Source organism: Chlamydotis macqueenii, chromosome 18 (genome assembly GCF_036417535.1).
Source record: "Chlamydotis macqueenii isolate bChlMac1 chromosome 18, bChlMac1.mat, whole genome shotgun sequence".
NCBI classification, from domain to species: Eukaryota; Metazoa; Chordata; class Aves; order Otidiformes; family Otididae; genus Chlamydotis; species Chlamydotis macqueenii.
Window position 1 is genome coordinate 11,097,743 of NC_141573.1, and position 18,450 is coordinate 11,116,192.

General features: G+C 41.8%; 1 protein-coding gene across 4 annotated transcripts in view; it reads right to left on the minus strand.

Annotated features, from left to right (window-relative positions):
• The window catches only part of TBCD (tubulin folding cofactor D), a 127,564-nt gene that overhangs the window by 8,380 nt on the left and 100,734 nt on the right, over positions 1-18,450 (minus strand). For all 4 annotated transcript variants that reach the window (XM_086762207.1, XM_086762206.1, XM_086762205.1 and 1 more), the window contains exons 31-36: positions 17,910-17,993; positions 16,763-16,921; positions 15,591-15,729; positions 8,173-8,294; positions 7,205-7,282; positions 847-936 (exon numbers count right to left, since the gene is read on the minus strand). In XM_086762207.1, the coding sequence (XP_086618333.1) occupies positions 847-936; positions 7,205-7,282; positions 8,173-8,294; positions 15,591-15,729; positions 16,763-16,921; positions 17,910-17,993 (672 nt within the window). The remainder of the gene's footprint in view (positions 1-846; positions 937-7,204; positions 7,283-8,172; positions 8,295-15,590; positions 15,730-16,762; positions 16,922-17,909; positions 17,994-18,450) is intronic.

The following is an 18,450-nucleotide window of genomic DNA, read 5'->3' on the forward strand; positions in this document are numbered from 1 at the left end:
TGAGTGCTGTGGGAAAACAAACACCGAGGGCAAGCGCGCTGAAATCCGGAGGGGTTACCGAGACGCCACACGTCCTTGCCAAGTACAAATACGGTTTCACAGCTACTGAGCGGCAGCACCGAAGCCTGTGCCGCAGCCCGCACCCGGATCCGGCTCGCGCAGAGCCCACGGAGGGAGAGGGCAGGCCGTGCACGGATGATGCGCTTCAGTGAAAGGCAAACATAGGCAATTTCTCAGTTCAGGCTTTCCTGCACTCCTAAAATACCGCCAATAAAGCAATGAAATGACGTCCATAAAATCACTGCTTGCCATGGTTTTACTGAATGACTTTGTCCAGTTTCTGGCAATGCACCTTCACTGCTCTGCGCTGCTTTGTCTATTTTTGCCTCCCCCCTCACCCAGAGGTGTCTTTCCTGGCTGGTACATTTTTGTTTTGCCGTCTCTGTTGTCTGAGCTGAGGGCTTTTACTTAACGCCAGATAATAATTTTGCAGGTGTATTCAGCTCTTTCTAGCACACATTTAAGACCTGATCAATTTTATGTATTTTGCCTCACCACCGAGTCAGGCTCTGTGCAAGCAAAAAGCAAATGACTCCCTGCATCTTTAGGAACATCACCAACGTTTACAAGCAGTTCAGTTTTATCAGAACATGCCCATGTTTTCACCCCAGCCACGCAGAGGTACGTGAAACTCTCACCCCTCACATTCCATGTACCTGTGTGCATTTTACATTTAAGTAAGTTTCCCGTGAAATAGCCCTAGCTGTTACAGCTGGTATGCACTGGACTTAAATTTTCTTCACTTTTTATGAGGAGAGAAAAGATTACTTTATTTCATCAACTCACACTCCTGTGCTGGAGCGAAGCTTCCGGATGTCTTTGGATCTTTTGATCTCTTCTTTACAAAGGTTAAATAACTTCACTGGAAAGGGGTGGCTGAAAATGGGAAAGAAAAAAAGACAAGAAATAGATTTCAACAGAATTTCAAACCCACTTAATGATTGTAAAGATGCCAAAGGAACATTGCAATGAGAGGAGAGACCACAGAGCAGTACGTGCTCCTTCCCAGCAGCAGCCCCTGCTCTAGGTGGACCTGTGGTAAAGTCACAGGTGAGCCTGGCCACCACCTTCCTGGGCCTTTTTTTCTACAGCAAGGGCAGAAATTGGCACTAATTGCTTACACTGCTCCTACCGGTACGCTGAGCCCTGAGCTGCATTTATCCAAACCGCTTCAGCGTCTGCAGATAACTGGCTAGCCAGGGCTTGTGTTTACACCAAAGCACGGTATGATCAGAAATACTACACCAGGAATTAAAATATTCTGTAGCCAAACAGAACATCTTTTGGCCTGTGTATCACTGGGTGCCTTAGCTGTTCCCCAAGATCTTCAACCAAACGTCACAGAAAAGGGGATGAATGTTGTTGTCAAGTACTCTGCCACTTCAGAGCCCAAATTCCTTCCGTGATTCCAGACAACCTAATTAAACACTGGGCTTACAGTTCTGTTAAGCGTACGAGTCATGAAGCCACCTTTAAATATATTTAGCAAATTCTTTTCTTTTTCCACATAGTCTGGGAAACGTGATTCTCTCAGCGCTTTCCCAGACACTCACACAAACACAAGTATTGTTAGTATATTCCAAGGATCTACTAAAGAGATGTAAAGAGGGAATATTGCTTTTATTTCAGTACAAATTATTTAAACTTTTACTCAGAACACTCAAAGCTGAAGTGCCTTAGATGCAAAGGAAACTATTTCATATTTGTCTAGTAAGCACAATTACTTCTAGACTGCGTATTTTGGAAACCTCTACTGAATTGTGTACGTAAAGCAGAAAGACAAAATCCTAACATTTATTTTCTGCTACCATGATTCAAAGCTGTGGCTAAAAACTACTCAAAAAGCTGTGCAGTGTAGTCTGTTGAAAACCAGAACATTTAAAACAAGAGATGTAGAGGAGTGACGTTTTGTTAAATTAATGCACCTTGTTAGATAGTTTTCCCAACAAGAGTTAGTGTTAATTACTTTAAAAAAAATTCTTAACAGAATACTGAGATACACCAGCAAATACTGACTTGGTTAAAACACCTGAACAACAAACCATGGAACCATTAAGCTAAAGAATGCTGTCTCAATATAGTTGAGACAAACCCCACTAGAAGAGTAAATCAAATTGGCAGGTTTTCAGTGTTGCTGTTGAGGCTCCATCAGACATTTTCAGAGCTGACAGTGGCTTTTGGGACCAAAGAGTCTGGGGACCGCTGATTTAAAATTCCTCCATCAGCTGCTGAGAGAGCAAGCTCCTTCCTATCCACTGCCTGCATGTCGGCACTAATTCCCCATTTTAAGGAGCATGACCAGCATGGAAAGCATGCGCGCAGGAGACACTGCAAGAATGGCAGACCTCTGCACGAACAAGACGCTGCGTGCCTACAGCCATTGATTTGTCTGGGCAGATGAGGGAGGAGCGCAGCTGCTCTCCCAGTATGAAGAGGAGGTATGCTTGTTCTTACCTTGGTGAAATTTCTCCTCCTCCCACCCCAAGGACACAAAGACCTTGTGTGGACAACTAATTGCAATACCTGCAATGCAGGCCTGGCTTTCAGCACAGAACAATGGCAACACAGTGAATGAGGTGAGATTTAAGTTGGTTGAACAAGACGGACATCGCTGAGTATAGCAACAACGAGACCAGTTTGAACAAGAGCATCTGGAATAAATTTAATAGACGTAAGCTTATGTGCAGCATTTTGTGTTTAAAACAGATGCACTTTCCTTTCTGTCATTTCCCAATTTCACATTTGTAATAACTAAACCTAACCTGTGTGTGATCTCAAACGACTCAAATAGCTTGGCCTCTTTAACGGAAATTGAGAAAATTCCTTCTCCTGTGTGGGCACAGTGCCAGCAGAAACAGAGTCGGCGTCTGGGGAAAAGGGATCAGCCTGGATCTTGACGTGATGTAAATGGGGCGCACGCGGTACTGCACAAAGGTGCGGGCCTTTTCCTCCGAAAGGGGAGCTGAGTTTCAACAGCTCAGCTGACAGCACCCGAGGGGGCCATGACACCAGCCAGCCATCGCCACACTCTGTACTTTATTGATTATTACGCAATAGCAGCATAATTGCTTTAAAAAACTCCACGGGAGCGTGTAATACATAGCAGTCATTAGTGGGAGATCAGTGGGGACACACCATCTTCAAACACTAAGACCAACAGAAAAATGTTTTGCATATCCAATGCAGGGATGCTTCTGCTGAACATGTAAAACATACAAGCAAGAGAAACGCACGCCACTTTTACGTATTACTCCAGAAAGCACTGGATCCTGAATTGTCATCCGAGGCTCCTGTGCTCACGTGGTAGTGACCACGAGGCTCATCTCACCCTGCTTTCCAAGCAATGAGCTTGGAAAGTCTGGGCTCCAGGCAGACTGACCATCTCTGGTCATCACTCACGAGAGCAGCAGAACAACTCCTGCCGCTACAGGAGCCATAACCAGAAAACGGGGCCCAGTGCTTCAGCTGACCCCTTCCTTCTCCCTGACCCTTTTCCCACTACCAGCTGGGAGCTGACTGGCACCACCATCTTTTAAGAGCAGCTACTGGTGAGGCTGAAAAAGCCCAACATGCTCTGCTTTACTCATGACAGCTCTGTTTCAGGCATGGTGCCCTCTGCCTCCAGCAGTCTCTCTAATCAATTAACGCTCCCTACGTTGTAATGAATACTGTTCCATGAATTCACGGTGCACACTGAGATGAAACCGGGAGGTTTCGGGTTGTGCTGCCACAGAGAAGAAATTGCATTTAACTGCAAAGTCCCGCCCAGTTTGGGAGGGGAGGGCACGCAGGGCAGGGAGGAAATAGCAGGTGAATGACACTGCAGTTTCACAGAGGCTTTGGGCCAGCGCACACCTGCCCTGCTGCCAAAATAAATGGCTTTCCTCCACTTCCCTCCTGATTTTGGCACAGTTTGTGAGCACACAGCAGAACACACCTAGGAACTACTGCAAGCTGAAGTGTGCTGGAGGAAGGGTATGTTTAACCGGGAACAGTTCTCAAAGGCCACTTACCCCGTAGCAGTACAAACCACTCCTGCCCGTTCCAGGGAGGGGGAACTCACGCTGGACATGCAGGTTTACGCCAGCTTCAGCCCAGTAGGAAGTAACAGCCTGAAAAATGGCAGGCAGAGCTTTTCTCTTCATACTACAGATTCAAACTAAGCCAAGCACAACGATGTAAAGCTGATTCTGACAGCCTCGGGATCCCCCCACTGGTACGGAAGCTGATCCATTTCAGACCCCACTGGGCAGGTACTTACCCTGCTGCAGGTTCAGCAGTGCCTGGCAGAGAAACGACCCAGATACACAAAGGAATCTCACGTTAAAGACGAGCATTCACGGTACGGTAACGTGGGGCAAGCGGACAGAGACGGCAAGAGCAGCCGTTCAGAGAGCCTCACAAGTGCTGAAATTCATCTACAGGACTGCAGCAGAAATGTCAAGCTGCGTATTTGAACTTTATGAGCTGTATGGTGAGAAGAGGCAGGAAAATGCAGGCCTCTGCGGGGCAGGAGTGACACCATGTGGCAATTGGCTTCAACAGGAGCAGCGAGCTCCTCGGGAGCGTCAAACCAATGCAGCCAACAGCCAGTAATCCTCTGTACATTAAATCATGTAGGATATTACCTGCTCTGGATTGCTAATGTTATTAGGAAAAAAAGATCCAGGACGGTGCACAATATCCATTTGAAACTTCAAAATTAATTGGCAAATATTTTTTTAGACTGTGACAGTTGACTATTAAGCAGCTGGTGCAGGCATAATCCTGATGCCGGACATCCCACAACCCAAGTTCCCTTCCTAAAACTCCACTCAGCCCAGTGTGCTAAAAAATGAGGGAGGGAGACGAAATGAAATGGGAGCCAAACACCCCAAGGAATGTTCATGTGTGATTCCCAGCTTCTCTGAGAAGTTTTTCATTTGCTAGATAACAAGCAAGAAATGCACTGAAGCAACAGGTAAGTTGCTCACCAGCATAAGACTGTATTTTCTAAACACAACCCTGCACCTCATCCCTCTTACTACAGGCACACTTGATGTCAAAGTATCTCAAACTGCACAGACGTGTTCTTTTCATGCCACCCAGCAGTGTCTCAATTTTCAGGCTCATTCTGCACTGTATTTTTACATTTTTATGGCATGGTTCTTTGGAAAGGGGGGGAATGGTCCCCCTCAGGAAACCAGGCCGAGTCACACTTGCCCTTACTCTTTTACACAAAAAGGAGGCGGCATCCACCAGCGCAGGCAGGCCTCAGAGCCAGTATCGGTGTTCATCCATCCCTAACTGTGCCCAAATGACGTATGTCAAAGAAAGAAAATGCAAACATTGCACTAAATACCCTTTTGGGCTTCCAGAGCTTTTGGGGTCTGGAGCACAGGCCTTATGAGGAGCGGCTGAGGGAGCTGCGATGGTTCAGTCTGGAGAAGAGGAGGCTCAGGGGAGACCTTATAGCTCTCTATAACTTCCTGAAGGGAGGTTGCAGTGAGCTAGGGGTCGGCCTTTTCTCTCGTGTAGACAGTGATAGAACTAGAGGCAATGGTTTCAAGCTGCGCCAGGGGAGATTCAGGCTGGACATTAGGAAATATTACTTCTCGGAAAGGGTAGTCAGGCACTGGAATGCACTGCCCAGGAAGGTGGTGGAGTCACCGACCATGGGGGTGTTCAAGAAACGTTTGGATGTTGTGCTGAGGGATATGATTTAGCTGAGAAGTATTGGTGATGGTTGGACTGGATGATCTTTTAGGTCTTTTCCAATCTTGATAATTCTGTGATTCTGTGTGACGATGAGTTCTTGCACTTCATGTCAATATTTATTCCCTTCCTATAAGAATGATCCACTGGGCTCTATAAATAATTTTCACTTTTCTTTTTTTGGTTTCATCATCAAACTGGAAGCAAATACATTTGGATCAGCTTCAAATCTTTCCCCCCGTCCCCATAATCCCCTTGGATTTTATTTCAGGCCTTTTAAATAAAGCATTACAATGGCACCACAGGACTGAGTTTGAGCCTCTCGTACAGAAAATGCAGTGATGCTAGCACATGCTTTCTGTTTAGCGACCCCGATGTGGGAGACACAGACTTTACCTGGGATTTTCACCCAGAACCTGCTAGCTTCCCCAGCAGGGAAGACTGGAGCCTACGTGGAAGTCCCAGATCACTGCCCTGATTATCAAACCAAACAAGTAACAGTCATTCCATCTGTGAATACCTGATTCATTTTACATTCCTATTCGAAAAGGGACTGCCAAATTTGATTTAAGAGAGATTATCTAAATACACACTTGAAAACAAGAGTAGAGTCAATTAAAACTTTTAGATTGAAAAAAGTTTTTCAAATTTATATGCTGTGAGCAATTCTTGAATCAACAGATTCCAAATCCAGTATACATGCTGGTAAGATTCACATTGCACAGTTCTGCAAATGTCTGTGTATCTGCCAAGATGCTGCCTGTGAGAGTTTGTGGAATATATTTTAATATTACTGAAATTAAAATCATTCTCCTCTGAAACATCTGCAAAAAAACCCCAGATTTCACACTGGAATATCTTATTCATATTTATCCATTCCTGAACTAAATGTGTTCCAGAAGACTGAACTCGGTGTGGAGAAGCTGAGACATGCCTTTTTTATTATTCTTATTAGAGTCTTAATTAACTTCTTTGGAGATACCCACATTAACAAAAGCAGTGGGATTTTGGAAGCGCTAGCTTGTAGGCACGCTATTTTGCAGCATCACAACAGGACACTGCCATTGCTGAAGTCTCACAGGACAACGAAGAACGTGCTCCCAAAAGCATGCCTTTGGGAAGCCAGTGAAGGAAAGAGGCGAAATGGATCTGATACTGGCCCGGGTCTGCCAGGTGAATTTCATCAATGTACTGGTTGTTAAACAACAAACCAATAACCAACTTCAACACTGATAGGAGAGTCCAAGGTTTTATCAGACCCTTTCAAGGCTATCTGGTTCAGAATGCTTCACAGCTGTCCCACTTCATGAGAATTAAATGAAGTGTTATATCCATACAGACACACACTTAGAGCCCTGTGCGCGCACGTCTAGGGGAACATTCAGCAGCAGCCAGTGTAAGATTTAAGAGAACTGTGGAAAATAAACAAAAAAGACTTTCAGCAACTTACTTTTCTTGCACGGTAAATATATCAAAGCAGCCGTTTGCCAGCATTTGGTCCAGCATTGTCAAGAAAGGTACAGACACCCTGATGAAAGAAAATAATTTAATGTAAATACACTTCTTGGCATACAAATAGACAATATTTTTATTAGAGACAAAGACAGAAACTTCCTATCTACCTACACATATTTAAATGAGAACTCTAATTTACAAAGAGGAGTGTTGCTCAGTAACTTCTGTGTGTTGGCTAGATCATCCTTGCTGGCTGAGAGGGGGACATTCTGTTACAGCCAAAAGGAAAAAACCTCATTAACAACATGCCTGGTTTAAACTTGCAGGTTCCTGAAAACACAATTAACAGGAGTATAAAATATTAATTTATTTTCTAGTATATAAACAACGTATTCCACAAAATGTATCAGAAGTTACAACACCTTCTCACTACAGGGAATTACCAAATGAACCAACACGCAACGTCTGAGCTGGAGTAACTATGGTTGCGTTTTCTATTTCAACAGCTGAGACAAGAAACAAACAAAAAACCAAACCTGACAATTCTATTAATAGTTGTGGGCATTTTTCTCCCTAGGAAATATTTTCTATTTTGCACATGTTTGGTAAGTGAGGCTTAGAGAAATTAATCTCATTATGCAGAATGAGTCACTTTTAAAGAAAAATCTTCACAAGAAAATTATACTTCTAACTATTCCTCAGAAAACACTACCTAAACGAAACGCAGACTGGACTACACGGAAAACTGGTGCTGATCACATTATGTGTGATATCAAACTATAGCAAATGCAAAATACTTGACTGTCACTCCCTTGTTATACGTTTTACCAAAGGTACTGCTGTTTTAAAGCAAATTTACACGGCTCAGGCAAATTTCATTAGGCATATTTAAAAATATGTGCCATGCAGCTGACTTCAAATAGTCCTGCTGTTAGAGATCACAAAGCAAAACAAAACCATTACCGGTCATTCCGCAGGTTGTCCTCAAAGACCTTCAGCAACGTCTCACAAAAACTCTCCATAGCGCTGGAGTCGTTCTGGATTTTCTTCATGTAGTCAAAAAGGCTCTGGGCAGAGTATCTGAGCTGCAACAGAAGGAGCCTCAAGTGAAGGCACAGGGAACAAACCGCGCCGCGACACAGCAAAACACCGACCACGCAGAATTCCAGTGTCCTTCACCGCCTGAAGTGTGCACCTGCACAGTGAAGAGACTCTTCCAACGGCAGCCAAGTATATAAATTCAGTATCAACACTTGACAGGAAGATGGCTATTTTACTTTCATTAATCCTTTTTCAAGGAAGGGGTTTTAAATCCTTTTAAAGTTTTGCCATTGTAGGAAAAAAAGACCACATTAAAGGTTCATTATTTTCTCTGTCTCAAAGTAAAACATCCCCAAACCACTACGATTATCTTGCTTTACTTCAAATAATAACATTGTTATGGCTCTGAAAGTTCAAGAGAACTTCAGCAGAAGTTCAAGAAGTAATATTTATTAAACAAGCTGATGGAACTGAAAAATGCAGGCAAGCTCCTGAGCACATGGTGTAGGCCACACAAACCAGCAGTAAACACGGGTTAAAAATTAAAAACAGCTCAGGAATAATGACTCTTGGTTTAACTTTGCTAAGTTAATCAGCTAGTTTGGAAAGATGGCAGGATGTCGCAGTGCTTATGTTCAGGGCTCAGGTGGAAGCGGTCTGTCTGGGTTGCGCTGGCTGTTCCATACACGGGGTACGGCCCGTGCCCCACAGCCTCCTGCTGTCCCGGGCCCAGCTGCCCAGCAGCCAGAGCGCCTGTGGGCACCAGCCAGGCTGGCTTCTCCTCTCCTGGACCCGCTCGGGCTTCGGCTGGGAAGCCCAGACCTGCAGCACGGCAGGGAAGAGGGCAGAGACTCTGCAGGACCCCCCTTTCCTCTGAGCTCCGTGCCCCCAGCAGCTGGCGGTCCAGCCTTGAGCAGTGCGACAAGGGCTGCCACAGGCCACACAAACACCTCTACTCATCTACGATTTCTCATTTCTGGGAGGAGGAATTTCAGTTTCCAGGCTCATCTTTTAAAATATTCACTGATTTCCCTTGAGGATGAGAAGAAAATCCTCGGTTTTTTTTTTTTTTTTGTAGCAGAAACTGCCTCAAAGAAAAATATCTCGTCAAGCATGAAAATAACCAGATTTCTGGATTTTGCTGACTGATGTCAGGATTGTCAGTCCTGCTGGGGCTTGGTCACATCGCTTAGGTAAGGGGGGCGATGCTTAGGGGGTGTCCCCTACATGAGACGGGTTTACAATGAAGGGGGCTGTGGGAAAGGTAGGTGGGGCAGATCAGTTTTGAGGCACAAGCTTCTTAAGTTTTGGTTGCAAGTGTTAAATAATTTTCTACTGAGTCAAGAGGGGGTTGTATGCAATAAGTAAGCCCATTCAGTCAGTGAAGATTTTACTTCTGAAGCTTGTACATAGCATTTTGATAGCTCATTCAAAGGTGCCATGAGTTCATTCAGAAGACTGACTTTTATCAGAAAAGAAAAAAAAAGAAAATATTAGATCAGTATGCCAAATGTCGCAAGTGTCTTCCTGAAAGCAAAAGAGGAATCTCTATTTAAACATTTTATATCAATATCTTTTATGGGTGCATCAGCACAGAAGAATAAGAAACATTTTAGCCTTGAATCAAAACTCTGACCTAGTTTGTGAAAGCTTTAGCCTCCTTATAAAGAAGACTGCACAGCCATCCATACTGCCTGGAGAGAAGCACAGTCTCCCATTTTAATCATTTGTTCTATAGTGAAACATCCTGGGCAACGCAGAAGGAGAAATATTTCTTTTAAAGGGTCAAGCAATTTAAATACATTATTCCGTATTCTGCATTTCAAAATGATAGTCAAATGTCAGTGAAAATTGTTTAAACGTGTAAAAGCTAGCTGTACTAAACTGAAATACCGACTTGAAGGGAGTGTGGCTGTTTGCTATGCCAAAAGCCGCGTTCGTATGTCTCCCTGTACGCTGAATATAAACTGGATTCTTACACCGGAAGGTCTTTACAGGATATACAATTGCAAGGAAGAGAGATCTCCTGAAAATTTTAAACCTGCTTAACTATTGTATACTACCCTTTAAAACAATCTCTGCATTTAAGACCATTACAAATAAAGGAGAAATATTTTGTCTTAATACCTTACACTAGCAGAGATCATTTATATGCACATCCGAGTCAAGTCTCAGGAAAAGATCTTAAAATGCGTACAGCTAACCATGTAATTCTCTCTCCTATTTCTTTTGTCTTTTAAACTACCTTGCAGACCTTGCACCAGTTTTTGAAGAAAGCTTGATTCCTCAGTGCTTTTCCTGCAGATTCAAATGATTGAAAGGCAAGAACAGGCACGAAAGAAAAGGGCAAGCCTTGCTATACGTAGGATGTTCCACAGCTGTGCAAAACCAAGACAGAGTAGCAGGATTATCAGAAAAACTGTATAATGAAGACAGTATTTCTTCATTAACAAGTAATTAAACTATATGAAAGCACAGGTGTGGATAAACCATCAGCTATCTGCTCGGCAGATTTAAAAATGGGGCATTTTTCAAAGAGCCAGCATAGACCATACGAACTTTACTGCAAGAACCTCTAACCGAACAACGTAACATTACAGAAATAGGTTAAATCGATATTTCCTTCTCAGGTGAACACCACTTTTGTCTCAGATAACCTGTGGGGACAATATCTGAGCTACAGCCTCAACTGCCCATGAGTCTTTGCAGAGAAGAGCATTTCCAAACTTCTTCCTTATCGGTGCAGAACACGGAACGCACACTACATCAAATGTGTGACATTTACCTTTCCCTTGGGTTGCACGAGCACTGGGAAAGGAAATTAGGAGGTTAATGGGTTGGAACTTGGACAACTTTGGATAAAAATTTAGGAGGAGGCCTGAGAATGACCTTGTTCTTATTCAACATCATAAAATTAGGGTTTGCCAAGGCCTGACTCTCCCACCGTTCAAGCCAACAGTAGATACTTCGGTGACAGGCAATACGTGATAAGGCATACAGTGTTCAAAGGGACCATTCATCTGATGATAAAATTAAAGTCCTAAAGATTTTTACGTCCTGAACCAGGAGAAAAGTATGAGGAAGTGTGGCTACAGCAAGGGGGAAGGCACTTACAGCTCTGGCAGGTGCATGGGGTATAAATAAGGTGTCTAAACAAACCCTCATGAAATTGTTTCCTAGTCAGCTTGTAGCAAAACTGAAGCACAATACTTCTAAAAACAGTTTTGAGGCAACAACCGGGGCTGATATGGCCAAAACGAAACGAGCTTAGGCATTCAGTTTTGCTACAGAGCATTCAAAACCTCAGCTACTCATCAGCTACAACGATGCCTGATCCACCTAAGGGCTCTGAGCCTGACCACTGCTCTGAGCAGTACCACCTTGGGCAGACCAGATAAAAGAGCCAGTGGGGCACAATGAGAAAGGCAGAGCCTGCACTGAAGGCGTTCAGTAGATCGCTGTACCCTGATGGCTGTCAGGCTCCCATCTAACCACAGCCTCCTCGGAGCCCCAGGTTCTTCAATTCAGTCTTCTGCACCTGATGCACCACGAACAGAAGTCAAGTAACTACTGGACAGAATCAGCATTTTTATGTACAGATATTGCTAAAGGCTTCGGTTTTCACAGAAGCATTTCACCGGAGAAAGACATACTCACAGAGTTAGAACGTTCCTGTAACGCGTGCCGAAGAAACCATGTTACACTCAATAAATAACCCTGGTTTGGGATCGTTTCTAATCCCCACAAATTTACAGCACTGAAGTGGCACTGGCCTGTTTTCCCAGTAACTTCAGAAAAAATTGCAGATAATTTAATTTTAGCATAAGTGAAATCATGTCTCCCTTGTTTTACTTGCAACACTCCTTTTAATACATCAAATCTTTGGAGGCCAGTAACTCTCAGACTCAAGTCAGTGACATTTTTACGAGAAGGAGGTATACAATTCACACTATTTTTTCTTTAAAAAGAGAACGCCAGAAATTAGTCCCAAATGTATTTTGCTCAAGAGTTATCAACAAAGAAAACTGGATTTGGGGTCTGCTCCTTCAAACGAAATATGCATTAATTTGCATACAATTCGTCACAGTAACCAGATGGTTTACATCACCAGCTACCAATGTCCCAACATTTCCATTTGCAGGAACCAACACAGCTGCTCAAAGCCCAGTATCTTCTCCAAACAGTCATAAACATCAATGACTTGTTTTGAGGAAAGTAAACCGTAACTCGTATAATGTATGCGGCACATAGGTCATGTTGACATCCATATGCCACAGACAGGCTTTGATTTTTGTCAGGTGCTTTAACACGCGTACGCACTCATCAGACAGTTTTGGAACTGGCTGCTCCAGTTGTTACACAGGTCTTTGGCATCTTACGCTGGAACCTTGGTACTGGCCTGGAAGAAAACTTATAATTTCCAAAATAGGTTGGTTTTTTTAAGGTTTTATTTATAAAATTAGATTTTTTTAAAATCTAATTTTCATTCTTTATGGGGGGAGGGTAATGACAGGACATTCTGTGCTTTAACTAAATTTGAAATGTAGTGTAGTTCAACAGTAATGAAATTATATCAGAATTACATCCTGACCCCTGAAACTACAGGGTTTGTGACCCAGAGAAAGAACGCCATTGTATAGCCCTGATCTCCATACACTGAGAGCATTTCTTATGCAGCCATAAGAAATATGCATCACTGTGGGCCAGATATATAATTAGAAGATTCTTTTACACAGAGAACGTGCCCTTTGAACCAAGGCGATGTTGCAGAATACCAAATCCCAAAGGGAATGACATCTTCTGTGTTTCCAGATTACTTCAAATGCTTGAGCTGCAATTCTTTCAGCAACCACGCTGCCACCAAAATGCTTCTGAGATACCCCACACAGCTCCTTTCAGAAAACCTCTTTAAAAAGCCAAACAAAGAACTACTCTTGCTAAATATACTGCAGAGCAATTTTAACTATGGAAAAACAGCCACTGACCACTGAATTACAATAGAGTCTTTCTCCTGCTAATTCCCCAAGATGATTTAGAGACAAATCACCATTTGAACTCAGATTATCTTGCACTATATGAGAATCTTCTAACTTTCTAACTTCTGTGTCCTCAAGTGTATATACATTTTTAAAGTGAGACTGGGGAGAAAGAAGAGATCACAAGAACACAAACAGGTTACTGCAATAACACATATTTGAGTAATCTTTTTCCTTTATCCAACATTTTAAAAATCTGCTTCTTTCATATGGATTTAATAGTAACAGTTCTTAAAATTTTCTATTAATGCTTTTAATCAGTCCCTGGACACTTAGTAAAGAGCACTACAGGCTTTGATACAATAGTTTGGAACACCAGTTACTGGAATACACATCAATTCTGATTTATATATCGCATTTTAGATATTAAATGTAATTCACCACGCGCTGTATAATCCCAAGGGTAAATACCCTTTACCTTGATCCTCCCTTGCACTTCTATCTGGCTTGAAAGAGAATTAGCTCATCTTCTTTCTAAAGCTAAAGCCCTTGAGAATGTTTTAACCGGAACAAGCCTTTAGTGTTAGAGAAAAATGCAGGGTCACAGAAAGTTAACATTTCAAAATCATATTTTGAAAACAGCACAGAAGGTTTCCCTTAAATACACTGGCAGATGGTAACAAGGGAAGGGAGCGAGAACCAACCGAACCGTTTACACTTCTCAAAACCAAGCACAACCAGAACTTTAAAAAGAAAGAAAAAAGATAATTAAATGTTCAGTAAGATTTTTCTTCTGACCTCAGTTAGCAGTCAGAATGTCTGTTACTCCACAACTTTCCTCCCTTTTTCTACTTATATGAATAACTCTGGTTTTGGTGGAGCCTCCTGTAATTAACTGTGTTTGACCAAAAGCTGAATTTTTCATGTGCATGTCTGCTATTAAAAAAATCTGTTAAGAGTTACATTGTCTACCCAATAATTATTGTCACAAACCAACAAGCGTGTGTTTTCAAAGTTTTAAAATAACCATTGCTATATAATTAGTTGCCATTTTAGAAACATTAAAATTCTCAAAATTGGTTTAAATACATGGGACTGCACAGACACCAAATGCTCAGCTACACAAAACCCAAAGGCACAAGGACATCTCTTGGGTTACAAGCACAGAACCCATGGCACCAGGCAAAACCCGTCATCTGAGCATACTCTGCACAGCTCGTAAGGCCGGAAAGTGGAAGCCACAGGAGACAAGCTGGGACTGATTACCTCCCTTCTGAGAACCCAGCAGGAGCTGTTCTCTCTCCACAAAAACCGCGTTGACCAACACCTACCACTCTTCTACCAGCTTCCTTAATTAGACATGGCAATCTTAATTGGAAACACTCTTGAACACTGTTAGGGTGCTGACTCATGACTTCCTCCTCCTGTTACAGGGTCACTACAATTTAACGATTCAACTGACAGTCCAGAATATTCTGCTACTGGTCTGATATTTTGCTGTGATGTCATTTTGAATCCCATACTGAACCGTGTCCTTCCCCAACAGCCATTTTCATATATGTTACATCTCTGGCTACATCAAGCCACAAAAAAAAAAAAAAAAAAAAAAAAGCCAAATATCTTGAAACTAAGAATTTTTAAACTAGCAAGAAAAGCTGTAATATAAGCACAGAAGGATACAGTAAAATTACAATAAAGTCTTGAGGATTCTGGCAGCGTAACAGACTACCAAAACTGTGATAAAGACACTGTTCATGCACAGGATAAAACAGAGATCGCAAAGTTCATAGGATTCAGACAGACATTTGAATGGTAGTTCTTTGTAATGTAACTTTTGCTATCTCTTTGGTACTTCTTCAGAAAGTGTATCAAATTAAAAAAAAAATCTGAACACACTGTTAGCACGTATTGGCAACTACTAATTGGCACCTTGTATAATTTAAAGAAAAAGGTTACAAATTAAAACAAACATCTCATTTAAAAAGAGCAATCATCTTGCATTTAGTCACAACATTTAGCAAGCTGAATGGCTGTTCCTCCGATAACAGACTGGAAAGGTGAGCAAATGAACGTAAGAGCTGATGCAGCCAACAGGCTGGAACTCTCAGCTTCCATCAGGCCAGGGAATGAGAAAGAGTGTCCTTACTGCCTGCTACCTGCACGTGCAATAACTCAAGAGAACACTTTTAAAGATGAAAAATATGAAGACCACCAGGTTTATAAGTGGTTTATAAGTTTATAAGACCTGATTTCTTTAAAAAAAAATCTTACATCTGTAATTCTCATAGAAATAACAACCTGCAATATTCATTGTAATAGACTAAACACTTAGTCAGCAATTTCATCAGGTAAATGTTTTCTTACCGTTGTCTCTGTTAATCCACCCACCGACACAGAGAGCCCCAAAAGCACGTAGTATTGGTATGTCGGCAAACTCAAAAGCTGGGTGATTCGAGGGAAAGCTTCTGATGCGGCATTCCAGTTTAGAGTCTCTTTCTCTGACCTGGGAAAAGGGGAAGGAAAAAAATAATCTTGTAGGTATGCACTGCCTGTCTTCTCCATATGTTCCTCTGATACTTCCTCATCCTCCAGCAGCACATCAGTGAAGAAAGACTGAATTACCTAAAAATCAAATCAATCATTGGTAACTAAGCATATGGGGAAAATACAAATAAAAACAGTGAAGCAACCTTCAAGTCTGATTCAGATAAGGGATTTGAACCAATTTCCTTCTCACATGCACTTTTAAGTACGCCAAGAAAACAAGTTCTCCTTGCATTCCATTCCCAGTTCTCTCCCACCAATAACCGATACAAAGACAGACTTATTCCAGGAAAGGCTGACACGATACACCCCACCTCAGATCAATCAGCAGGCTAGCAGACAGTGCTTTTTGAGTTACAGGAGGTTGAGATTCTGCTGAACAAACAGAATGAGGACACAAAGTCAGCTGTTCCTCACTTGAACTAGAAATCCCATCTTGGAAAACTATTGCAAGTACAGCTTGGTTAAAACAATACATTCATTAAAAACTATCATTATGATCAATCAGTGTTTTCTAGTCAGGGAAAAATAATTCAGGAAGGGGGAATGCCAATAAATTCCAGCTCTCACATTATGACAAGAAAGAGATTATAAACCAAACATTTCATAAACAGCACAGCTCCCAGAAGATCTGTTTTACCAATGGTCTCCCAAATATCTCCTACTGACATGATCTCTACCATCCACCATGAAACCGGCTGATGCGTTCAGAAAATACTGGAAAGAATTATGCAGCATGACCATGTAAGACCTATTTCCTTCAGAAACTACACTTTTAAAACTCACTCAGATTATAAGAAGTTCTATTTTATATGTTTATGCATATTTAATGTACACTTCAATGAAACTCCAACAAACAGCACCAAATATTCCTCAGTACACATAGCAGGCGTTTGGGCACAGAAATTACATCGGGTTGCTTGTGTGAGGTGTAATGGTGTGCATGCATCTCTCTGTTTTCAATGGTTTAAGATATTTAGTCAATATATTACCTTGGAAATATCCTCTCTAGCTCTTCTCGATGAGGTATATGCGGAACTGGAGGACGGTCAAAATGTAAAAGAGTAAGGAACACAGATCCGGCATGAGCTCGAAATTTATCAATTTTTTCAGCTGACTGTTGCGCCAACCAGCACATAATCTGTTTGCAGCTACAAAAGAGAAAACAATTCACCACGTAATTTGATCAGTAGAATATGTATTTCAATTTAAATTGTTGCAACGATATAAAAAATACCATTCTATGAAAGTATTCTGGTCTAACTATTCGTAATGGATGTACAAGTGATTTAAGACATCAGCATAGTGACAGAATCTTTAGAGTTTTGTCTTCCATAGATCAATCAAAAAATGTAGTGATCTTAATGTTACACAGTGTTTGATACTCACATACCACCTTTCATCCAAAAAGATACAAAGGTGCTTTATGGTTTGGATTAACTACTCCATTTCAGATAGACATAGAGCAGGAGTCTTGAGAAAAGCACATTTTCAAGTAGAAAACTGCACGCATAGCAGAGGACAAGGTCTAAGAAATCATGTACATATTCAGCTAACCGTTGGACATGCTCTGTCCATAAACCAACATCATTTTTTTAGAACTATTAGGAAAATTTTGCTGCAGCACAAGCTATATTTAAAAAGTGGTAAGTTGGTTTGTTTTTTTTACTATTAGGAGTATCGTATCATGAAATTAAAAATCAGAAGCTCAGTGTAAATTATGTTGTTCTGTATTTCCTTTCTGCAAAGACAACAGAAATGAATATAAACTCCTCCCCACATTTTATCACATTCCAAATTAATGATGCGATGCTCTGGAAAAGCAGGCAAGTTTGCTTTCTATTTAAGTGAACAATACTGGCAAGCTCCACAGAGGCAGCAAGTATAGACCAAATCTCACAGATGCAGACTGCATTTCAAAGAGGGGACTGCCACCCAGTTTCTCTCAGTAACATCAGTCTCTCCGAAAAAGAGAGATGATATTCTCAGCATCTGTATGGGCATAAGCGATGCACTGCTACGCAAAGTTCTGTCACACTCAGTAATGGGGTAAGTACACAGTGCGTGAGCAACGCTTTCTTGTATGGACTGTAATGTAGTTACAACAGATAAAACACAAAAATAGTACAAGCAACTTACATGTTGGCATTAATTAACTCTGCTTCATTCTGAACCAGCAACAGCGTCACTTCCATTAAACTTGTCATAGCAGCTTCACGTACCCTGTGAAACACAGATACAGTCGCATAGTTACATCAGTACTTATTTAAATAAATACATCGGCAGTTAAGTTCGACAGACACCAGCAAAAAATTCAAAACAATGGAAGTGTTGACCTCTGAGAGCAGCTGTTGTATTTCTGGGAGGACGAGGACTGCCTACAGCTGTACCCCCAAGCCCCACTCTGTGAAGTGAAGCCTGCATTTACACTCATCCTAGCTTCCAGGCAAGCCCCCTGCCTCACCATCTGATGTTTTTATTCCAACCAGGTGTCATTGGGTTTATTCTTTATTTTAAGAAGGTTAAAACTGATAAATATTAGTACTATTTAGTATGCAAGTAGATATATTTAAACCCAAGTGCTTTCTCTGCTTCAAATTATCATCATCTAAAAAGGCCAACCCAATGGGTTTTGACATGAAAAATAGTGCTTAAAGATCTTTAAACACCATTAAAAGTG